Raw genomic sequence first — 25,377 nt, 5'->3', positions numbered from 1 at the left:
AAACCCGTGGTGTTCAAGGGTCACCTGCAGTGTGTTTGGGGAACAAGGAAGGAGTGGACATTTGGAGAGCAATGTGCAAAATGAATTTATAAGACCAGTTGTAAATGATTAGAGATTCTTTATTGTACTGAGTTATTCATATCACTGTTCCCATCATTAATCTAGAATCTGTTGGTAATAAGTAACTGGTTCCCTTTGCCCCTGCTAACCCAAGAGTAAAGAACTGTAGCTGTGCATTTTGTCAGTCTTTAATAAGTAATTACAGCATACTCACTTAAAAATGGAAGTTTCATTGGTCAGTGTTGTTTATATTCTTTTATTTTGGATTTTGCTTTCAAATTATGGCTCATAGAATGGTATCAGTAATTTGAAATATGTGCACATATGAACTGTACTAATATGTTTTTTTCTTCTATAGGCTTTCTACAAGTATAAGAGAGTTACAGAATTTTAAAGCCTTATTACAACACAGTAGGTAATAAAGGCTTTTATATGTCTGATTAGAGACATAATCGGACTGTGGGAAGCGTGTTGGTCTTGGACATTCAGCAGAAGGAGACTAACCTTCAAAGACTTGAAGAAGGAATTCTGAACTCTTAAAGAAAAAATTAAAACGTTCACTTGAATATTTATGATTCTTAATAGATTGTCAATTAGATATATTTATAAATGAAGTATATACTTTTAAAACATGTAACTTATACTAATTCTGTGTTTAATTTCATGTTTCCATCTGTTGAAATAGTCTATTCTGTTTGTTTAGAATTGGTTTTTTCTTATTCTGTTATTCTTTATTTCCAGTTGTCGGACTTAAATGACCATTGTAATAAACACTGTTAGCAGTCTGTTGTGGAAAGGAGAGCTAGAGAACAAATGTTGCTTCGGGCTAGCATCAGTGATAAAAATTTATCAGTGATTTTTCAAACATGTTCTTAGCCTTGCCTGATGTCACCTTCTCTAACCCGGAAGCATCAGTGTAATGAATGGCCCTTTCAGTGTGTAGTCACAGAAGGGACTGCAGAATCCCCAGGACTTCAACTTCAGTTTCACTGGTTTTTATTTGAGATTTTTAGTTGCTGTTGTTGCTGTTTTGTTTTGGTCTAAAGGCCCTGCTTCAGTAAAGGTGAATGCGTACTGTCCCCTCAGCTAGCTGCCCGGCCAGATTGCCCGTGTGTGTCGTGGGCTGCTCCAGAGGATTCTTTACTTAGAACCTATACTCTGTCTCTGTTTTTGATTTTGCAGTTCTTTGTCCTTACTCCGATTTTAGAAAATTTTTGTTCACTTTGAGAAAAAAAATTTGCATCAATACTTAAGTTTCACTTGGATAAAATTTGAATGGGATTATACGGATTTATAATGCCACTTTTAAATGATATACACAAAATTTACTCTTTTAAATTAAGCGTTTTTAAAGGATTTTATTTTAGAATACAATCTATGCAATCCTCTTTCAACCTGAATTTCTTCGGTAGGTTAAACAGGTAGATGAATTTAGCCTTGTGAAGCTTCCCCTCTCCCTTTTTCATTTCAGTTCATTGTATATAAATGGTACTTTGTACAGATGACCTTCATGTCCTAAGCTCATTTTCTAAAGCTGGGATTTAAATATCCTCCAATATTTAAAATATTCTTTTAAAAGCTGTTAGAGATAGAATGTGATTAACTTGGAAGGAGGCATCTGTGTAGAAGTAATGCAGGTACACAACCTAGAGTTTCTCCTTCGACTCTTCAGTCTTTTATGAAGTAAGTGCTCTTAAACCCGTACCTTACCTGCCAGTCTGAAATGTGTTCATCGACGATTTAGTGGTGTATTTTAAACTGTATTTAGTTGGCTCACCCCTCTTTTAAAACTATTTGGTCATCCCCTGGGAGGGATATGGTTGAAAGGAGTAAGGTCTCACTATTTTCTTACCCAGTTTCAAACTTTATAGACCCAGGGGTTTTTTGTTGTTGATGGTGGTGACTTTTTTTTTTTGGTTAAGTCAAATAAAACGCCGGCTTGATTGGAGCCTTCTCCACTTTTTCTTTTCAGTTTTAGGGATATAAGTATTGTGTGGCAGGAGAGGGGGACCTTAAGGTAAATTTGTCTGAAAAGTGAATAATCTTGTTGGTAAATTAGTAAGAATTATTCTTAGTGTTCAGAGTTTAAGAAAATGTGAAAGTTTTGCACTTTGTCTATTATTACTGTAAGTTTAAGAATCTTTTTGGTAGTGTTACTTCACTGTTCCCTCAGTTAAAAGCTATTATTTAAATTCTGTTTACTGGAGAAGAATCCTTGGTCATTTCCAGTGATTTTTTTTTTCTTTACTGTGATTTGTTTCAAGCTTAGGAAAATTGTATATTAGAGTGAGTTCTAGGAAACTAAATGGTTAGTATAAAAAGTTCTTTTCAAAGTTTTAATGAATTTTTGCACCACCAAGAAAATAAACAAATGATTAACTTGATTTTACCACAAATTGGATTGTGGGGGGCAGCCTCCATTTGTGTGTGTTATCTCTTAAATGATTGTATAGGTGTAGGAATCTTTGTTTTGTGAGCCTGGTGATACTGTATCTTTGTGATATAACCTCTTTTTCCAAGTCCCAGACCCTTTGTCCTACAGGGACACTAGAGGACCGACTGCCTTGTGAAAACGCTTGGCTGGTAATTCCTCTCTCATTTTGTCGTTATCTCATCACCTAATTTAAAAGTCCAGCACTTGATAATATAACTGACAGAAATGATTGTACCAGCTGACGAAGTAATGAAAATGAAGAAAAGAATTCCTTCCTTCAATGGCATGAGTTTATTTTTTTTCCTTAAGTGGCATTGATGTAAGTTAGAAATACTATATATTAAAATTGATAAAATTTGCATGTTTCTCCTGTGTTGATTCTTAGATTATAGAGGATCAGACAGAATAGTAATAGTTTTCCCAGTTTTGAAATTTAAGTCAAACATCGTAACGTTGTGAATTTACTTGATACCTGTAGTCTGTAGGTCCATGAAACACTGCCATATTCTCCAACTTTACCTAGGTGCCAGTGTAAATAAGAAAGGACAGCTATTTCGATCTTCATCAGCATTGCCTTCAGCTGGAAGTTTGGGAACAGTATACAGTAAACCTCTCAGCAGTTTGCAAAGTGAAGTACCTGCAGAAACCATAGCTATTCACCCAAACACACAGACGGGTTACTTGGTATCATGGAAATTATTTGGTAAAACAAAGTAACACGCACGCACAGGTGGACAGGCATTCCCGTTTAATATCAACAGGTGTGGCTTTGATTTTGAACACCATCCCAGATAATTTGTTGTTAGGCCCACCAGACTGTAGCGAATGTGAGTCAAATGAGTGTTTCTGCGGTCTTTCTTTCTTGTTTCCCTCCCCCCGCCTTTGAAATGTTTCCCTTCACGAGCTGAGGATTTGATTGTAATTTGCGGCAACCGAAGGAAATACTGAAGGAGTGTGAGCTTGTTTTACGTCGGCCAACGTCGGCAGCCGCTGTAGTACGAGCTCTCCCTGGATTCCTTAATCTTCACGGCAGCACTGGTTGGCAGGTAGAATCACTAACCCGTTTGATAAATAAGAAAACGGAGGACAGGAGTGGCTAACTCTCTGTCCTCACAAATTCTAGGCTGTGGGGCTGGTTTAAAATCAGAAAGTCTGACTCCAGATCCTTTGCTCAGCATGTCATGTATCTGTGTTACTACCTAAGTTGGCTCATGACTGTTCAACTAAAAATTGGGGACTTTTAGCTTCTGACTTGTACAGAGTCATAAGGCTTTTTAAATCTACTTTATTTTTCAAATAGGTAATACATTCACATGGTTCAAAGACCAAAAAATATGAAAGGCTATACAGTGGAATGTCTTCTTCCTGTCCTCGGCCCCCTGTCCATACTGCATATCCTCCCCCATCCATCACCCCCATAACCTCTGTTCTGGGTTATGTTTCCATCCATACTTTTTTGGGGGGCACATACAAATACAAATGTAAAGTCTTAATTTTTCCTTTCATTTTTACCCAAAGAGTGGCATCCTATACATACCATTTGCTTTTATTGACTTTATTTTTCTTGGTAGTCTTCCCACCTCCCTAGATAGCTTACTCATTAAAGCTTTTCTTAGTAACTGCTTAGTATTCCATTATATGAATGTACAATTGTTTAATTAACCATCCCCTCTTAATGGCCATTTGGGTTGTTTCCAGACCTTGTGCATGTCATTTCACACATACATAAATGTGTACTTGTAGAATAAATTCCCCAAAATTCCATTTCACAGACCATGATAGAATATTTCCCTCGGTAGAGGCAGTTACCTGGTTCACATACAAGACCGTACCTGCTTACCCACCACCTTACCTACGTAGATGTGGGTTTGACGTTTGCCACTCCGGTAGATAGAAAATTACGTATCAACGTGTTTTAGTTTCTCACTTGTAGTAAGAAGTTAGATTTCTTACTACAAGTGAGATTGATCCCCTTTAACGTGTTTAAGATCCACTTGTATTTCCTCATTTTCATACCTGTTGCTCATTTTTCTACTGCATTGTTGATCTTTTATCAGTTTCTAGGAGTGCTTGGTTACAGATATTAATCCTTTGTGATGAGCTCTAAATTTTTTTTTTCAATTTGGTGTCTGTCTTTTGACTTGGCTTATGGTGGTTTTGCCATGCAATTTTTTTTTTAAATTTCTGTTTCTCAGTGGTTTCTGGCCTTCGAGTCATAGTTTGAACACCTTCTTCCTTGCACGGCAATAATTCACCTATAGTTCCTTTTAGAGCTTTCATGGTTTTTTAGATCTAAGTTTTGATCCCTTTGGAGTATGTCCTGGTGTAGGGTGTAAGTTACGGATGCAGCCTAATTTCTTCCTAGGTGATCACCCAATTCCAGTACCACTGACTGAACCAGTTGGTCTCCTCCTCCGTAGTCTGAGATGCTACATTTATTATATCCAACGTCACACATGGAGTCAGCTCCTCCGTGTCGGGGTTCTCGTTCTGTTTCATCGGTCTGTTTAATTACTCAGGGTCTGTGTTTAAATATCTGGTGTGTTGGTCCCTTCTTCTCCCCAACCCCCGCCCTTTTTAAAAACAGTTTTCTTTAGCTGTGCTTGTTTATTCCATATGCACTTAAAAAAAAATTCTTTAACATGTGTATCGTGCTGAACTCTGCCCAGTTCAGGGTTTTTCTCTTAAGAGTTGTACTTTTAACCACTTTAATGTGTCCCTATTCTTTTAATTTTAAACTTGATCTGATAAAGATCTACTTTTTACTGCCTGTTGTGTTCATTATTTCAGTATTCTATTGCCAGTGCCCAAACATGGGAGGGCAGAGAGAGACACAGGGCACTTAGTGCCTGTGTGGACAGAATTTCATCTCTCAGTGTTTCTAAGATTGAGTTCTCAAATCATTCCTGGAGACTATCCTTATGTAAAATCCTTATTTCCTTTTTTATTCCATTATGAATTCTCTACCCACAAGTTGGATAGCTGAGAAAACAGGGCTAAGCCCTTACGGGAGTATTTTACTTGTCAAATCCATACTCAGTGGATGAAAGTGCAAGTGGGAGAGATGGCCTTTACAAAAGAAAGACACAGTCTACCACAAGAACAGGATTTGACCATTCACTGTTGTAGATGCTGGGAACATGGCAGTGAACAAAACCCCGATATCCCTGCCGTCAGGCAACTTAGGAATTCTAGAACCTAACTAACTAGGCTGTATCGAGTTTGAAGTGAGAATTCACCCAGGGAAAGAATGGACCAGTTGAAGAGGAGTAGCTGCCACAGAAACCTGTCTAGTGGAGACGATGCTCTCAATGTGAATGAATCTTCGTGTCCGCTTGATGGTGCCATCAAGTTGTCACAGGTTAAAATCATCCTGCTAACACCCCTGGGTCAGAGTCTGCATTCTTCAGGCAGCACCTGGATACATTATTTCCCTTTCCCTATGGATTTCCTTCGCAGAATATACCCCTAAATGGGTAAGTGTTCTCCCTTGGATAGGTATTAAGTCTACAGACCTAAAGCCTAGGCTCTGGGCTAGTGAATTCAGGAAGGGGACAGTCAAGGATCCTCAGCAACACAAAATGAATGGCCCTAGCAGACCATTTGTTTATCCTAAACATGCCTTTTTAGATCCCAGTTAATGCCTTCAAGGAGCACCATGACTTGGGGACTGCAAAGGGACCGGAGGGACAGTTGTAGATTAGCAAGATTCATGGGAAATTGAGGTTCAGAGAAAGGGAAGGATTTTGAGGCTCATATGGACTAAAGAGAAAGAGGTCACAAACCTAGGCGGGGGAGCCATGTGATCTCCTGTTCTGACTACACTGAAGTTCAGAGGCAGGAAATACGTTCTGGAGATCGATAGAGTCTAGTGTTCTAAGTAGTAGTAGTAGTACATTGCAAAAGGGAAGAGCAGCTTGGAGGCTATAGTCGAATTAATCTCGGCAAGGTATAACCAGCTTCTGGGAAAGTAGAGGATGGGTTTCAGTCCCAGGTCAGGGAATAGATGGAAGAAATCCAGCTTTGGAGGAACCAGGCAGATAGCATTAGGAGCTACTGAATCACTGGATTTGAATCTGAGGACTTTGATCCCCTACTTGAGGACCCGGGCAGAACTCCACACTGAAGAAACCTACCTCAGTGCCCAGGCCCAGAGAGCTGCACGACGGGTACGGGGAAGCCGCACAGGTATCTAGGTTGGGGGCACGGGGACATCTTTAGCGTATTTCCAGGTATTTTGACCCATTGGTGCAAGGGCTTTCCATATATCCCTACTAAGGGCCTAGAGTAGGGTTAACAGAAGGATGTGGCTGAGTTTACAGACCGGACCCATGGACTGGCAAACACCTAGGTGTCCCAGTGTCTAGCGTGTAACAGGCACTCAGTAGACACTGAACTCCACTCCATGTCTTTTTAAATGTTTCCTCACTTTGATTACTTTGTAGTTTTCGATGAGAACTCCACTTTTTAGCCTGATCCTCTCCAGCAGCTCCTCTGGACCATGAGAAGTCTTAAATATTAAGCATTATGCACAGTTAGGACTTTTTTTTAAATAAAATTCTCCCCTAGGACAAAAAATGGAAAGGCATGTTAGATATGTCTTTGATCAGACTTACACTTGTATAGATTTTATCATACAGTACTCTAAAGTGAATTTTTTTTTAACAGTTTCTTCAGTTGGAAATCTTAAAAAAGCCTCAAATATTTAGACCCATCTAATTCTAATGTAAGTTTACTTTTATTAAGAAAGGATTCTAAAAAAATAAAAATTCTAGTAATATCTACTATGTAAATATAAATGAGAACCTTTTTCTCTCAGCACTTTTCATGCTCTGGGATTTACTAATGCTTATTCCTTTCCTCTTAATAGGAATTAAGTGTTCAAGGAATTAACAGAGTTCTATTGGATTTTGGGAAGAGAGGCTAGTTGGGGATGCACTAGCCAGCGTGCCTGATTTACACCGTTGAACATGGTAACCAGCACAGTTTTAACAACACGCCCCATACATCCAAGAAAGAACTGGCATAACTATGATTGATGTGTAGCGTATAAGAGTCAAAAAACTCCTAACAGTCCACAGCTCCATGTGTAACATACTCGGGATGTTGTAATCAGGGGCTCAGTTAAGTGGGTTAATTGTAGAAAGAAGAACGAGCCAGGGCAAGATACCTACACCAATCAGTTGACATTTTTAGACAATCACCTGCAGAAGGAGACACCTCTTATGCCTATTTCCAGTAGGTGCCCAGAAACACTCACATGCAGCCTTTAGTGTTGAATCAGACTTAGTACAAAATTTTCAGTGACACTGCCTCTTCCCCATACATTTTTAACTTTCAAATGACCAGGGTTTTAATTTCATCATGTTGCCTTAAAAAGACATTTAGGTATTTTACAACCGGTAATCCCCATTCCTTGCCTTCTTTGAGCCTTTAATATTTCACAGGAGGAGGAGTTTTGTTAGTGTACCTCCTTAACAGCACAACACAACTAGGAAATTAAAGAAATTTGAATGTCCCTTTTCATACCTACCATACCTATAATGTTTCCCAGGGTATACATGGTCATTTACTTTGAGAGAAAGACAGTTTAATACAATCCTATTTTTTATATTCTAGATGTGTTTACAATACGTGTGCTTTAGCAATACTTTTTTAAAAAGGGAAGAAGAGAAAAATAGGCTCTTAGAACATTTTTATCCTTTCCAATAAAAAAATAGTTCAAACAGCAGCTTTATCATAAAAATAGATTATGGCTTTTATCACTTAATGCTGGTTATTTCAATTTTCCTGCCAGTAATAGCAGGACAATAATGTGTTGATACAGCATGAATATAATAATTGGATGATTTTAGTGATTTTTTTTATTACTGTATTTTTAAAAATATACCTACCCTTGAATGACCTAATTGAAGTACTTTCTGAAAGCATGATTTAAAGTTTTAAGTGTATGCTGGGTCTGCCTTTAAATTCTCCCAAGAGAATTAGTAACAAAGACAGCATGACAAGTAGGGTGTTCTTAAAGCTTTGTAGAATAATAACAACTTATAACATTTTAAGGCAACCCAAATAATCAGTGCAAATTTTGCTTCAGTCTAGAATTTTCCCTGACAGTGACCCCAATTCTTCCATATGCTGAAAGGCAAGAACACTGTTTTGTTATGTTATGTGTGATTATGTAGGATAAAGGCGTTCCATACAAATGAAAAACCCAATCACAAGCCATTTAAAACTTGAGATGGCAATTTTAATTACCATCAAGAGAAGTAGACTTGATCTCTGTGAAATCAGTGCCCAGAGAGAAATCCTTTCTGAAGACCAAAATGGGAAATAAGAGACCTTTTGGAAATGGGTTTCGTCATGAAGGCAGAACTTATTAACATAACTTTCTCTTCATCTGCTGCTCCTCCTCCCATCCCGAGAGGTGAGATTCTCTAGGCGGAGCAGATACTGTCTCTCTGGAGACAGTCCTTCCTCCAGTACCTTCTCTCGGTTTTACAGAAAATCAGAGCATTTAACCTCCCTGACAGAGTTTCCTATCGTAGGCAGTGTTACCTGTATAGATCTTGGAGGTTTTAGAATCGCACCTGTGGCTGGAGAACCAGCTGATTTCACTGAAGCGAAAGACGACTGAGAAGCAGTTTTCTGGAACATGCCTCTTTGCATGGCTAAGGGACAGGAGTCGAGCTCCCGGATACTTAAAGCTGCCGCTTCCAATAGCCTGCCTTCAGAGCTATATAGAAATACCAGGCATTATTTTAAATAGGATGAGAAATGACAGGAAAACTGTGAGGATTCCATACAGTCTTCTGGATCCAGGGCATTTATTATTGATCCCCTTTTGAGAACCTCTCCTCTGTTCCTTGAATGTAATGAATGGTCCATGATTTGGGAAAGGTGCCGTCTTGGGAAGTACTGAGGTAACAGATACTAGATTTCACTGGGCTGAAAAACTATGCAAAGTTTCTGAATATAGCAGAGGAGGCTTAGCAGTGTAGGTCAGCTCTATCCGTGTTTTTAACATATCCACTTATCACTGAAGTGTATACGTTAGTGCCCTGCTGAAAATCAGAGTAGCACATTTTTGGTGACATTTAGGAGATTCTTTGAGCTAACAACTGTCTGGACCTTAAAGAACGCGAAGGAAGGAACCAATTACCTGGTACGTAGTCTGCTGATTCTCTGCTACATTATAACTTTTAACACTGGAGTTGTAATGGGCTTTCTAGATGTCAGTTGTATTTGGAGTCTTCCAGGTGTGAAGCTCAGCATCTGCACGATCTGAAGAGGTAAGGATCTGAAGAATACTTAAGTCCAAAAGCCTTAAACAACCGTCAGACCATGTACTGTATACTTTTAAAGTGAATTATGCATAAAAGTCCGTGCAAACTACAAACATATTGCAGTAACATTCTCAAAAAATCCTAGTATATATTTTAGCATTATTATTTAAGTTATATAAAATACATCTTTATAAAAGTACAGAATTCTTTTTAACGTTTAAATTATACCCACTGAAATGGGCAGCCAGGCTCACCTTTTAGTACTAAAATAAGGTTTTCTCAATCTAAATTATTGCTTAGTCCTATGGAGCCATTAGAAACCTGTAACAAATAAAAATCAATCAAGTCCTATTTCTTAAGGAAAAGTGCCTTAAAAATTCAGCTGTCATTAAGTTAGTTTCTTTGACGCTCTTCACTTGAGGAATCTTCCATAGAGCTGTTGACTGATGTTATGCATGGCTTGGTTTGTCAGGATCCAAAACGGAGTCTGGCTGGAAAGTTCCCACTGGTGCCAGGAAGCTGTTAGTCTGTTGTCCCCAGTCATAGTAGTCTGGAGTAAAACTTAGAAAAAAAGAGACAGATCGTGTAATGTTTCAAGTCACCAAACTTTCTACTGATGACATATCTATTTTAGATGGATAAAACTGGGATTTTGTGTAAACTGTAGACAATCCCGGTTTTTAAAGTGGCTTCTTGAAGCCCACGTGCAGCGGCTACAAGTTCACCCACAAAGATTACTGAACTCGGGGCGCCTGGGTGGCTTGGTCGGCTAAGCATCCAACTCTTGATTTCGGCGCAAGTCCTGAGCTCAGGGCCGTGAGATAAAGCCTTGCGCTGGGCTCTGCGTGTGGAGCCTGCTTAAGACTCTCCCTCCCTGTCCCTCTCCTCGCCCCCACTCACGCTTGCTCGCGCTACAAAACACAAAACAAACCTGAACTCCACAGAGCCCAGAAGCATAGTATTGCTAGAACCATAAGCCAGTCACCATGTGTAACAAAATATTTTGCCAACAAATTGTATCTGGTACCTCTGGACAAATAACTTCTGTGCATCCACTTTATCATCCATATCGTCAGTAGTATCAGTGACTGCCTGCTTCGGCTTCTGTGAGTTAACACCTATAAAGTGCTTAGAACGGTAGCTTAATATACAGTAAGCACTCACTAATGTACATTTTATTATTCTCCTCCTGCATGTAGTGGAAAAGGGATCTTCTTCCACCTAGGGGGTGAGGGAGCTCAGCAGCATGCTGCCTTTGGCAGGTGAGGGGCGAGGGCTGCTCCCGCGGGCTCTGGAGGGATGTGCAGTGGGGGCACTGGGTAAGAGAGCAGTGGTAGGGGTGACGCTCAGAACAACTCTGGACCTCGGGAAGTCCGTGTTTACTGGCTCGCTTCCAGACTTCTGTGTTCCTCACATCTGCTGGCGTGGTCTGTGGAGTGCTGCATTTTCTCTTCCTTATTCTATCTGGTGCCCTGCTCCCTCGTGCACCAAGAAAGCAGTATATCCTCCCAGCTTCTCCTCCCTTCTCCTGTCCCCAAACAAAGGCTCATTTTGGAGCTCTTTTAAAATTTTCCAAGGACATTTACTGTTCATAATAAAGAGTAGAAAAGCCAGGCTGTCTTCTCTTTTATCATTCCATCCGGGACTGGGGGGGGGTAGTTTATATTAAAATGTTAATGATTGCCTTTAGATGTACAAAGGATTACCAACAATAAGCTTTCACTTCCAAGAAACACAGCCCCGCCTCACCAGGTCCTGGGAGCACAAGCACGGAGTGGAGGGGGGCTCAGTAAGCCCTAGGGCGGCCTTGTTGCTTCTCTCCCCCCTGCTGGCCCTGAGGGCCCAGATTCACCGGCAGGAAGAGGGGACGTGATGATCACTGGGCCATGGAGGGTGGCTGAAGCATCACAGGAGAGGGAAGGGAACCCCCGGAGCTCCCACCCCTCCTGTCTGCCACACCGGTAAGGAAGCAGAATCCTGGGCGTGGGGCTCTACTCTGGTGGCACTTTGTCTCTCATCATCAGGGGCTTCTCCTCCGTTTCCTATGTGCCTCACACTCCGTCCGACTCCAGGGTTTTTATGGAAGCATTTTCTCTTGGATTTAATCGATTTCACTGGTGCAGTCCTCAGCCTCCTAACAGTGCCTTCTACCATGAACTAGGGTCTTACCTTCCCTGAAGTCCCTGAGGGGCAATGTTCCAGGCAAGGTCATCATCACTATCATATCTTCGAGGGTTGTCAAAGAAGTAAGATCTGGGACTGAATCCATGGCTGGGGACCATTCCAGGGCTGGTCTACAAAGACAGTTAATTGTTCAGTATACTCTAGACAAAGATAAACAAGATCTCTCTTGTTGGGAGACTGAAGATGCTATACTCATCTGAAAGGAGGATGTACCTGTTCAACTACAGTGTTCATTTTAGTTGCTTTTATATTTAACTTTTTCTCAGTGTGGACAAAATCTTTCAGAGTTCTCTTTGCAGCAATGAATTTATCTTGTTTTAATCCCTTACTAAAACACTAGACAGTGCCCAAATTAACCAAATTAGACATAAAGCTGTATAGTAATGTGGATATTTACAAGCTACAATAATCATGATAATCAAATAATTTTGAGAGGGTTTGTATCCAGTTTCCATATCCTGCTTCTATAATCATTTCCTCCTGTTTCTGTCCTAAAGCAGAGTTCACCATTCAAAAAATTTCAAAGGACTTGTTTCAAAAGTAAGCAGAAGATCAGAACTGTATCATATGGCAAACCAAAACTGGCGTAAGATCCAGAATTTATTTGACATCCTTGTACCTATCTTCAGTGGTCTATTTTAAAGTTAAACAAGAGTAGGAAACATGGTTGCCTGCCATCTCATGAGTATTCATATGTAAATTCCTCCTTTTCTAGGACTAATCTAGTCAAATAACAGGAAATAAAACCTAGATAAGGTGGGATGCCTTAAAATTTCTTATTTGTAGCAGTTCAAGAATGTCTATGTAAAAGAATGAAGTTGGATCCTAACCTCACACCTATACAAAAAGTAACTCAAAATGGATCAAAGACCTAAATATAAGAATAAAAACTATAAAATTCTGAGAAGAAAAATATAGGAACAGATCCTGACCCAGGATTTGGCAAAGGATTCTTAAATATGATACCAAAAGCATGAGCAACAAAAGAACATAAAATTCATCAAAACTTAAAACTTCAAAAGATACCATCAAGAGAGTGAACACAGCCACAAAAAGGGAAAAAATATTTGCAAAATCACTTTATCTGACAAGGGACTCAGATCCAAAATACATAACATAAAGAACTCTTAAAACAATAAAAAGACAATTTAAAAATGGGCAAAGATCTGGAGAGACATTTCTCCCAGGAAAAGATATAAATGTCCAATAACACATGGGAAGATGCTTGGCATCATTCGTGACCAGGGCAACAGGCACACCCATCTAGGACATCTAGCATCAAAATGTCCATAACAAGTGCTGGGGAAGATGTGGAGGACCCAGAACCCTCCTGCCCTCCTAGCGCGAGCTTAAAATGGCACACCCACTGCGGGCAACAGTCGGGCAGGTTTGTTTTTAAAAGTGTAACCTCCACTTCCGGGAAGATGGCAGAGTAGGAGGACCCTAAGCGCACCTCATTGCACTGATACAACTGGATAACACATCCCAGAAAAGGGCCTGAAGACTGGCAGGACCAACTCCACAAGTACATGTAGAGAACTGGACCCATGAGTGAGGGCAGGAAGAGTGGACACGGGGTTGGGAGCTAAGGGGCTGTGGCCGTCTGCATGCTGAGGGTGGAGATAAACAGATCCTCACTCCTGGGGGCCTCCAAAAACTGGCTGGGCCAAATTTCCCGGTTCTTACAACCAGCTGGAACTTAAAGCCTGGAACTTTAAATATCAGCAGGCTCAGTTCCCAGAGAGGCTGGAGAGGGAGAGGAAACCGGGTCTCAGAGAGACAGCCCAACAAACCGCCTGCAAAGGTGCGGCCCGGAAGGGCAGTTTGAAAGATGCCTGCGGCAGATGGGAGAGAGTTATTTACTAATCTCAGACCCCAGACCAGAGGGACAGATTTCCCTGGGAGACTCCTCCAGGAACAAAGGAGCGCCCCCGCCCAGCACCCCCAGCAGAACCAGGACGGGGCCAGCATTCTTACATAACTTGCTTCCACCGCGGCCTGCCCCCTGCAGCCGGGCCTGCCTCAGTCCTGGTGCTGCGGGTCCCCTCCCCAGAAGGCCGTTGCAACCTTGCCAACGTGGTGTGACCCTACTGTGTGTTTTGCAGGGCCTCGGTCCTGGCAGCAGCAGCTGGTCTCCCCCTGTGGAGGATGCTCGCTCCCTGTTAAGACCGCATGCCCTGGCTGCGCATTGCAGAGTGGCCCTGGCCAGCCTGTCTCCTCGAGGCTGTGTGTCCTATGCAAGAGGACTGGCATGCAGAACGTGCGGGCACCACACATCCCACTCACACACTTCGTGGAGCAGTCCGGGCTGGCCCGGGACTGGGCAGTGGGGGCACCACCCCTCTGTAAAAGGACAGTGCCACCTTGTTAGAAGTGCGCACCCACCTACTACTTTCAAGAGCTGGATGGGTAGCTAACCTAACAGAAACAGACACAGAGGACTAGACAAAATGAGCAGAGGAATATGTCCCAAATGAAAGAACAGGACAAAACCACAACAAAAGACCTAAGTGAAACAAATATAATATGACTGATAAAGGATTTAAAGTAATGATAATAAAGATACTCACTGGACTTGAGAAAAGAGTAGAGGACATCAGTGAGACCCTTAACACAGAGATAAAAAAGAACCAGTCAGAAATAATAAATGAAATTTAAAACACACTAGATGTAATACGTAGCAGGCTAGAGAAAGCAGAGTAATGGAAAGCAATCTGAGGTGAGAAAAATTATGCTAAATGAGAATAGACTTTGAAGCTCAGTGACTCCATCAAGCATAATAACCGTTGCACTTTAGGGATCCCAGAAGAAGAAGAAAGAGAAAAGGGAGCAGAAAATTTATTTGAAGAAATAATAGCTGAAGCCTCCCTACTCTGAGGAAAGAAACAGATATCCAGATCCAGGAGGCATAGAGATCCCTCAAAAAATCAACCCAAGGAGGTCTACACCATGACACACAGTAATTAAAGTGGCAAAAAGTAGTGATAAAAAATGTTAAAAGCAGCAAGAGAAAAAAGACCGTTACATACAAGAGAAACCCCAAAAGGCTATCAGCTGGCTTTTTCAGCACAAATTTTGCAAACCAGAAGGGAGTGGCATGATATATTCAAAGTGCTAAAAGGTAAAAGTCTGTAGCCAAGAATACAAACAATCCTAAAATTTGTATGGAACCACAAATGACCCCAAATAGTCAATGCAATCTTGAAAAAGAAAAACTGTAGGTATCACAATTTCAGACTTCAAGTTCTATTACAAAGCTGCAGTAATCAAAACTAGGGTACTGGCACGAAATACATAGATTGGGGCACCTGGGTGGCTCAGTTGGTTAAGCATCTGACTCTTGGTTTCAGCTCAGGTCATGATCTCAGGGTTGTGAGATCGAGCCCCGAATTAAGCTCTGTGCTCAGTGTGGAGTCTGCTTTAGATTCTTTCCTCCTTCCTCTCCCTCCCTCACTGCTCCTCCCCTGCTCATGCGTCTTGCTCTCTTCTCTCTCTCTCAAAAAAAAAATAGACCAATGGAACAGAACAGAAAATCCAGAAATAAACCCACAATTATATGGTCAATTAATCTCCAACAAAGGCAAGAATATGCAATAAGAAAAAGTCTCTTCAACAAATGGTATTAGGGGTGCAGGCACCTGGGTGGCTCAGCCATTAAGCGTCTGCCTTCGGCTCAGGTCATGATCCCGGGGTCCTGGGATCAAGCCCCGCATTGGGCTCCCTGCTCAGTGGGAAGCCTGCTTCTCCCTCTCCAAATCCCCCTGCTTGTGTTCCTGCTCTATCTCTGTCAAATAAATAATAAAATCTTAAAACAAACAAAAACAAATGATAACAGGAAAACTGGACCACTTTCTTACACCACACACAAAATAAGCTCAAAATGGATTAAAGACCTAAATGTGAGACCTGAAACCATAAAAATCCTTGAAGAGAGTACAGGTAGTAAAATTTCTCGGACACTGGCCATAGCAATGTTTTTTTAGCTATGTCTTCTTTGGCAGGGGAAAGAAAAGCAAAGATAAACCATTGGGACTTCATCAAAATAAAAAGCTTCTGAACAGCAAAGGAGTCAACAAAATTAAAAGACAACTTACTGATTGGGAGGAGATATTCACAAATGACACATCCGATAAAGGGTTACTATCCAAAATATATAAAGAATTTTTACAACTCAGCACCCCAAAAAACAAATAATCCAATTAAAAAATGGGCAGAAAACAGGAATAGACACTTCTCTAAAGAAGACATCCAGATGGCCAACAGACAACATGAAAAGATGCTCAACATCACTCATCATCAGGGAAATGCAAATCAAAATCACAATGAGCTATCACCTCACACCTGTCCAAATGTCTAAAATCAACAACACAAGAAACCAGTGTTGATAAGGATGTGGAGAAAAAGGAGCCCTCATGCACTGTTGATGGGAATGCAAACTGGTGCAGCCACTGTGGAAAACAGTATGGAGTTTCCTCAAAAAAATAAAAACAGAAGTACTCTACAAATCCAGTAATTGCACTACTGGATATTTACCAAAATAATACAAAAACACTAACTTGAAGGGATACATGCACCCCTATGTTTATAGCAGCATTATCTACAACAGACAAACTATGGAAGCAGCTCAAGTGTCCACTGATAGATGAATGGATAAAGAAGATATAGTATACATATACAATGGAATACTACACAGCCATAAAACAGAATGAAATCTTGCCATTTGCAATGACATGGATGGAGCTAGAGAGTATAATCCTAAGTGAAATAAGTCCGAGAAAGACAAATACCATGTGATTTCACATATGCAGAATTTAAGAAACAAAACAAATGAGCAAAGCAAAAAAAAGAAAGAAAGAAAAAAGAATGACAACCCAAAAAACAGACTCAATTATAGAGAACAGAGGGTCACCAGAGGGGAGGTGGGGGGGGGGATGGGGGAGGTGGGTGAAGAGAATTGGGAGTACACTTACCCTGATGAGCACTGAGAAATACATGGAAGTGCTGAATCACTATATTGTACACTTGAAACTAATACAGCACTATATGTTAACTACATTAGAATTTAAAAAAAAGTTCAACACAGAGTTACCATATGACTTAGCAACTGCTCTCCTAGATATGTACCAAAGAGAAATGAAGACTTTTTTTAAAAGATTCATTGATTTGAGAGAGAGAGCGCGTGTGCACGCGCGCATGTTTGTGGAGGGGGGAGGGGCAGAAGGAGAGGGAGCGGGAATCTCAAGCAGACTCTATGCTGAGCAGGGAGCCCAATGCAGGGCTCGATCCCGGGACCCTGAGATCATGACCTGAGCCTAAACCAAGAGTCCGATGCTTAACCGACTGAGCCACCCAGGCGCCTCTGAAGACATGCTCACACAGAAACCTACACACTGATGTTTATAGCAGCACCGTTCCTAAGAGCTAAGAAATGGAAACAAGATGGGACATATCCATACAATGAAATACGATTCAGCCACAAAAAGGAATAAAGTACTTATACATACTCCAATATGGATGAACCCTGAAAACCTTACGTTAAGTGAAAGAAGCCAGTCACAAAACCAGACCCTGTAAAGTCCCACTCCTGTGGAACTGCACTGTAGGGAAACCTACAGACACAGACGAATAGGAGCTTAGGGGCCGGGGGAGGGGAAGTTTCTTTTTGAGGTGACAAAAAATGTTCTCAAAACTGGGGTGATGCTTGTGCATATCTGAATACACCCCAAACCTCTGAACTGTACACGTGACACGGCTGAATTGCATGATATGGGAATTCTATCCCAATAAAGCCGTTCAAGCAACAACAACAAAAAACATGGAGGTTCTCAAACTTCACAGTGCATTCAAATCACCTGGGGTGCTTTGTATTTAAAACGTGGGTTCCCAGAAGCTACCCCAAGTACCCTCAGGACTCCGATGTGGATGGCAGAGAGCCGCACTTTGAATACAGTTACATTGGCCGAGTGCTGCTGGGTGGGGAGGCTTGTTTACACCGACCGAATTATGGATCCAAATGGTAGATAACAGTCTAAAGAAATTCCCCACCTGCAATGTGCTTTTCTTTAAAGTCAATGAATAGGAGTTGGGTTATAAATTCCGCCCCCCCAACACCCACGCTAAGAAATATTAGACTGTTTTTTTTCCTCCAAGCAATTATAGGAATTACAGAGAGCAATGAGATTATTACTGAGTCATACAAAGTAGCAATTTAGTCTCTCCAAACCTTATGCCAAAGAAAGCCACAGCACAGCACCGTAATTAACATTATGGACTTGGGAGCCAGACTGCCTGGGCTTGATCCCAGCCCTGTCTCCGCCAGGCCACATGATCTGGAGCCTGTTTGCTCATCTAAGCATGATAATAGTTTCTATCTCAGAGGCTGAGTGTGAGGATTAAAGAACAGAATATATTTAAAGTGCCTAGCACATGGAAGCACTCTACAATGCTTGGCTGATTTTACCAAATTCTGCAGGTGCAGATGGCCTAAGGCTAGTTTACGAACACTGGCACTTCCCCAAGCCAAATCTGACACCCACATTCCCTGCTAATGAGAGTTCCTTCAGGAGTAGAAAGGGGAAAATGTTTTTCTATTTAGGATTATGCATCCCTCCCGCTGAAGTCACTTCCTTGTAAATTAGGAGGAAACATTGTTAAGGGCATGAAGAAGCATTTTAATTCACCACTCTGTTGTTGTAGATGAGCACTTATCCTCAGTGTGGTCCCTGAGATCTTTTCAGGCATCTTCAAGGTTTAACTATTTTCACGATTAGCGATTAGGGTATTAAGACGTGACTTGCCTTTTCCACGGTCTCAATACCAGCACGAATGTCGCGAAAGCCTGTTGCTCGGGCACATGATCAAACAGTGGCACCAGCCACCCGGACACCACTGGGGTCACCACCATTACACAGTCAGTTAGAAAAACCATTTCACTTAGGGGCGCCTGGGTGGCTCAGTCGGTTAAGCGTCTGCCCTCGGACACGGGCGCCCGGGTGGTGCCATCAGTTAAGCACCTGACTTGGTTTCGGCTCAGGTCGTGATCTCAGGGTCGTGAGATCCAGCCCCGCATCGGGCTCCACGCGCAGTGGGGATTCTGCTTGGACTCTCGTTCCCCCTCTGCCCCTGCCTACCACCTGCTTACTCTCGCTTGCTCTCTCTCAAAAATAAATAAATCTCAAAAAAAAAAAGAATGCCTGGGACAAAGCAATCCAAGTTATTAGTTTTATTAAATCTCAGTCCTTGTCTTTTTAATATGTTAGATGACAAAATGAGAAGCAAGCATACAGCACGTCTGTTGTGAGAAAAGCGGTTTTCAGGGAGAGACCCCGTACAGCTGTTTGAGTTGTAGCTACCTTTTCTCATGCAACTTCACAACTCAGACAAACCATGCTTTTTCGGACATGGGTGTTTGGCAGACCTTGTCTTGAAAGTAACTGAACTGTCAGACGGGTGGACAGTATTTATCACTGATCAAATCTGAGCTTTCAAGCAAAAATGAAAGCTTTGGAAAACTGGTATTCTCCCACCATGAGCTTGATGGCATCCCAGTACTTAAAAGATTTTCCTGAAATCATCAGTGGTGATATTTAATAAGTGAATTTTAGCATTCGGAAGATCTGCATAACTCAGTAAACCAATATTTTCCAAGTGACCAATATAAAAGGTGCGCGTGGGTAAAAGATATATATTCAAAGTAAAAGATAAACTGATGGATGTTAATGTTTGACAATCTGAGGAGTTTACTGGTATGGTTTTAGATTCCATATTGCAACTGACTTTTAAGAAACCACAACTTGTTCACTTTTGATGCATATCAAAGAAAAATATCTACAATTATGTTAAAGGGTATTAAATTACTGCACTTTACTGCAAATATCTATTTCTGTGAGGCTGGGTTTTCTTTACATACTCAACCAAAACAATGTATCACAACAGATTGAATGCAGAAGCAGATGGAACCCAGCTGTCTTCTATTAAACCAGATACAAAAAATCTGAAAATTTTGAAACAATCCCACTCTCCTATTTTGTTTTGGAAAATGTTCTTTTCTCAGAAAAAAAAAATTATGGTAACATGTAATGGGCTTGTTTATAGTGAATTAATATTTTTTACAATTTTAGACACACACACACACCTCCAAATAAGAGCTTTTGCAGGTCCTCAATAATTTATCAGTGTAACCCCGAAGAGTCAAAGAATCTTGAAAAAGAAGAACAAAGTTGGAGGCATCATGCTCCCTGCTTTCAAACGATATTACAAAGCTACAGTAATCCAAACAGTATGGTACTGGCATAAAAACAGACACACAGATCAATGGAGCAGAACAGAGCGCCCAGAAAGAAACCCACACTTACACTGTCAAGTACTTTACAACAAAGGAGCCATGAATACATAATGGGGAAAATGACAGTCTTTTCAATAAACAGTGTTGGGAAAACTGGACAGCCACATGGAAAAGAATGAAATCGGACCACTATCTTACAGAACACACAAAAATTAACTCAACATGGATTAAATACTTGAATGTAAGAACTGAAACCATAAAACCCCTAAAAGAAAACACAGGTGGTAAGCCAAGTGAAGCCACATCAAACGAAAAAGTTTCCACACAGCAAAGGAAACCACAAACAAAATGAAAAGGCAACCAACTGAATAGGAGATGTTTGCAAATCATATATCTGATAAAGGGTCAATACCCAAAACATATGAAGAACTCCTACAACTTGACAGCAAAATATAATCCAATTAAAAAACAGGCAAAGGACCTGAACAGACATTTTCCCAAAGACCTACAGACGACCAACAGGTACATGAAAAGATGCTCAACATCACTCAAATCAAAAAGACAGGAAACAAGTATTGGCAAGGATATGCAGAAAAGGGAACCCTCGTGCACTCACTGCTGGTGGGAACATAAATGGGTGCAGCCACTGTGGAAAACAGTATGGGAGTTCCTCAAAAAAGTAAAAATAGAACTACCCTATGACCCAGCAATTCCACCTCTGCATATTTCTCTGAAGAAAATGAAAGCATTAATTTGACAAGATACCTGCACCCTCATGTTCACTGCAGCATTATTTACAAGAGCCAAGACATGGAAACAACCTAAAAGCTCACAGATAGATGAAAGGATAGAGAAAATATATCTATAATGGAATATTACTCAACCACCAAAAAAATCCCCACCCAAATCCTGCCCTTTGCAACCACATGGATAAACCTTGAGGACATTATGTGAAATGAAATAAGTCAGACAGAACAAGATAAATACTGTATGATCTCGCTTCTGTGGAATCTAAGAGCAAACAGAGAAAACCCCAGCATGGGTATAGAGAACAGATGGGTGGATGCCTGAGGTGCGGGATGGGGAGTGGGTGAAATGGGTGCAAGGGGTCAAAGGATACAAGTTTCCAGTTATAAAACGACTAAGTCCTGGGGATGTCACATACGGCACACTGACTAGTTCGTAACAGTGTGCTGCGTATTTCAAGGTAGTCAGAGTGGACCTTGGAAGTTACCACAAGGAAAAACATCGCACCTGTGTAGTGATGGATGGCAAGCAGACTTACCAGGGTCATTCTGTACCATCTACAGATACCCAAGCACTACGTCGTACCCCTGAAATTAGTATGTCAATTATAGCTCAGTATAAAAAATTAATCAGTGTAAAGTGATTAGTGTAAAGTATCCTGAGACCAAAATGTTAAGAATCACGGCTCTAAATAATACTCCGAATAGCAGACATAGTCAAGCACAGTAACTAAGTAACTCCATCTACACAGAGATGTGTGCTGAGGACGGGTGTCCCTGGATAATGAGATCTGAAAGTACACATTAGTCTGTATTCACTTAGTAAAACCGTACTTTGAACAGTATCACATTAGCCTTCCTCTCGTTAAAGTCGGAAATCTACTCTCCTTCAGGCTGCCTTGGGTTTCAGGAGCCCAGTTCTGAAGCCTCTGAAACTCGAGCTGATGAAAAGGTACACGCAGAGCCTGGGGGAGGCCTCCACGAGCTCCGGGAGTCTGCTTTAGCGACCCCTCACAATCCCCTAGGCAAGCAAGGTGCCCAAAAAACTTCAGGGAAGGAAGGAAAACAAGGCAACTGGTCTCTCGGCCTAGAATCCACTGCCTACCTGTCCCATTTCTGCGCCAGGGAGCCTGAAGTGTTTAGGATCTGACTTTACAGACGCCTCCAGCCGTTCCCAAAGCAAGTAAAGGTCAGATGAAGTGCAGGGCCACGGTCCTGCAGCTAAAAATAATGGAAGGGGAGGAAACAGATCCCGAGGTCTAGAAAACGCTACCCGTTGCCTTCTCTGCAAGGGCCCCAGTCAGGCTGCGCTGCCCCACCCACCCCAGGCCAGGCTCACTTTTTTTCCCTGTTTCTGGCTCATCGGTGACTATCCAGAGCTGAGTAAGAAAAAAACAGGGTAGGGGCGCCTGGATGGCTCAGTCGGTTACGTGGCCGACTCTTGATATCGGCTCAGGTCGTGATCTCAGGGTCATGGGGCTCCACACTCAGTGGGGGGCTGTGCTTGAGATTCTCTCTCTCCCTCTGCACCTCCCTGCCGCTAGCATTCTCTCTCTCAAATAAATCTTCAAAGAAAAAAAAAAGAAAAGAAAAGAAAAAGAAACAGTAGAACACAACGGGTTGGTGACTATATCTGCTTTCCTTCCCGCCCACCCACACTTGTCTTGCATTGGCCAAAAACCATTCACTACACTTTTCCGTGGGTTTCATAGATCAGTGACTCAAAATGCTACCACTCGTTAGTGTGGCTGGAATAATTTATGGAGCAGAAGCTCCCAGGAGTTTCCTCACTCTCGCAAGTTGTGCATTTTCTGTCCTGTCCTCATAGACACATTTATGCAAAGCTGGCTGAGCAGACACGGGACCGAACCAGGGGAATGGGGTTAGCATCCCTCATGATGTTTTTATTTCCGTATCACCGAGTTCCCAACTCACTGTCTAGCATAACACAGGGATGAAGAACTCGAGTACAATTTTCTATTTTCCTTTGCTAAAATAAAAGCTTATATATTTAGTTCGCCCCAAGTCAAGGCTCAGATACCAGGGAGACTGTTGTTGCGTTAGGAAAAATAATCACTATCTCCAGGCCTTGAGATGCAACTTTCATTTCTTCTGGAAAAGCTAAGCTGAAAAAATGAATTTCCCTCAAAAAGAGTTCAGGCAAAAGACCATCTCAGACAGACAAAGGAACTTTTTACATCACAACAGGATGGAAGAGGCACGCTCCTGAAAAATCTAAAGAGAAAACCAGATTGCATGCTTTGTGATTAGAAGCAGGAGATATTTTCTGCAACTAGAAGATGGTTTACTGGGCGCCTGGGTGGCTCAGTCATTAAGCGTCTGCCTTCGGCTCAGGTCATGGTCCCAGGGTCCTGGGATCAAGCCCTGCATCAGGCTCCCTGCTCAATGGGAAGCCTGCTTCTCCCTCTCCCTCTCCCCCTGCTTGTGTTCCCTCTCTTGCTGTGTCTCTGTCAAGTAAATAAAATCTTTAAAAAAAAAAAAAAAAAGAAGAAGATGGTTTACTTACAAGGTCCTTCGTAGGGTTTCTAACTCGGAAGAAGTAAACGACTAAGGTGGTGGGTAAGAGCTCCCACACAAAAAGGACCACTCCAAATACCACGTATCCAGCATCTCCCAGCTGATTCTTCAGATCCGCCTGTTGAGAAGCAAGGGGAGGACCTGGAGTCAGCAGGCTGAGAGTGGAGGGAAGAAGTTTTGCTGTGATTCTTCCTAACATGCACAGAGACTAATTCTAATACAGTGTGATTCCTCCCCCGTACAACATGCATGTTGAAATCAGGTAATACTCATGGTCAGGACCTCAGGAGGGGAGTTATTCCAACCACACAGGGCAGATAATTCTTATCTTCAAAACAGTCAAAGACAGGAACTGCCAATCTCTGATGTTTATTACTTCACCCTCCAAAACCTTCCCTATATCCAAGTTAAGTCTCTCAAATTTAAGTTGATTTTCTTTCCTTCAACAATCAAATAAAGGAGATGTTAGGTCACTCCCTCCCAAATTTTTGAGAACAGCATAGAACCGTGACCCTCTGTCTCATCCCTGGGATAAACACATCAATTTTAAACTTCTCTTCCCATTCTCCACATCCTATTCTTTATCCTTTAAAGCTTGTTGCAGGCGAGATCGTCTGGAAAAAAAGCTGTTCGGAGCCCAGGATGTTTGTCTGGACCAGTGGGATGGCTGAATGGGCCTTGCGTGTCGTCTGTCCCCCTCCTGCAGGGCCCGGGGCTCAGGGCGCAGGTGCACAGTCACGTCTGGGCAGCTCTCCCACAAAGGGCAGCATTTCGAACAAAGTGCACCAAAAACGAAGCCATGAAGGGCCGATCACCTCAACGGAGTCCTTTTGCCTTCTCTAGGGCATCGTGTTTGCAGGGCAGTAGCCAGAGCTGATCAGGCCGCTCCAGGACGCCGCCTCCCCAACTCCGCACCTCGCACCCCATCTCTAACTCAGCCCAGCAGCACGCTGTCCTTCTTCGCTTCTACACGGACAACGTGCTGCTCGTGGCCGCCTGTTAGGTTTGCTCCTAGGTGATTTTGGTTGACACACACAGGTCTAGATAGTCATAAATAAATATTCCCCCGCTAAAAACAAAAATTTAAAAATTGTGTTATTTTAAATGTGTTATCATTATAAGCCCTCAGCTGAAAGAAACACGGAAATAATTATTTTGTTAAAACCTAACCTCTCGTTTGATGGGTACGGAGGAGTTTCAGTTTGGGAAGATGAGCACGTTCTGGAGACAGCCGGCAGTGACGGATGCCCAGCAAGAGGACCGTACGCTTGAAAGTGGTTACGACAGTAGCTGTGATGGGTATTTTACTGCAATGAAATCCTTCGGGTCTTATGAATAAGTCTCTAATGTATTGTTTCAAGTTTTGATTTTTATATATTTGATTTTCTCAAAACAGGGCACACCACCTTCGGCAGTGCCTTGCCCGAATTTCTCCCATCCTGTACGGGTGGGATCGGTTTGGGTGGTGGTGGTGGTGGTGGTTTTAATCCTTCCTAACTCTAACACCTTCCCCGTGCCCCTTCTGGATTTCGCCTTGTCCTCACATGTTTATCGGGGTCATTTAATGCCTTCTTCTAGAGTGTGACTCCGGTCCAGGGTGTGATCACTGCTGGGATTTTAGAAGTGTGTTTGTATATAGTTGAGCATTCAGCATTTTTCCAGGAAAAGTTAAGGAGCTTTTTGCAATTCAATCCAGTAGACGCCTATCATAAAACAGAAGTTCTGTTTATTGTAATAGCTTACTTGTGTGTCTGTTTTCCTCAGGGGACAGAAACTGCTGTGGGCAGGGGGGCAGCCTGTGCGTGTTTGTCCCCCCAGCACTCGGTCCAGCGTGACAGAGAATCGCTG

At 41.9% G+C, this 25,377-nt stretch overlaps 2 protein-coding genes across 5 annotated transcripts in view; one reads left to right on the top strand and one right to left on the bottom strand.

Moving 5' to 3' along the window:
* The window catches only part of ERO1B (endoplasmic reticulum oxidoreductase 1 beta), a 60,839-nt gene extending 57,986 nt beyond the window's left edge, over nt 1-2,853 (top strand). For all 3 annotated transcript variants that reach the window (XM_035008515.1, XM_035008514.1, XM_035008516.1), the window contains one exon: nt 419-2,853. In XM_035008515.1, the coding sequence (XP_034864406.1) occupies nt 419-479 (61 nt within the window). In that variant the 3' untranslated portion in view covers nt 480-2,853. The remainder of the gene's footprint in view (nt 1-418) is intronic.
* A 910-nt stretch (nt 2,854-3,763) lies between these two features.
* Nucleotides 3,764-25,377, bottom strand: part of GPR137B (G protein-coupled receptor 137B) — a 51,453-nt gene continuing 29,839 nt past the window's right edge. The window contains exons 5-8 of one of the 2 annotated variants that reach the window (XR_004679873.1): nt 23,519-23,647; nt 11,947-12,071; nt 9,654-10,338; nt 3,764-7,059 (exon numbers count right to left, since the gene is read on the bottom strand). Coding sequence is in view for 1 of the 2 variants with exons in the window: in XM_035008517.1 (XP_034864408.1) it covers nt 10,227-10,338; nt 11,947-12,071; nt 23,519-23,647 (366 nt within the window). In the remaining variant the exon portion in view is untranslated. Of the gene's footprint in view, nt 10,339-11,946; nt 12,072-23,518; nt 23,648-25,377 lie in introns of both variants that reach the window. The other variant, XM_035008517.1, reaches the window with a different exon arrangement.

Source organism: Mirounga leonina, unplaced genomic scaffold, assembly GCF_011800145.1.
Source record: "Mirounga leonina isolate KUSES-001 unplaced genomic scaffold, KU_Mleo_1.0 Mir_152, whole genome shotgun sequence".
Classification (NCBI taxonomy): Eukaryota; Metazoa; Chordata; class Mammalia; order Carnivora; family Phocidae; genus Mirounga; species Mirounga leonina.
Note: the sequence above shows the minus strand (reverse complement) of the source record. Positions and strands in the feature narration are given on the sequence as shown.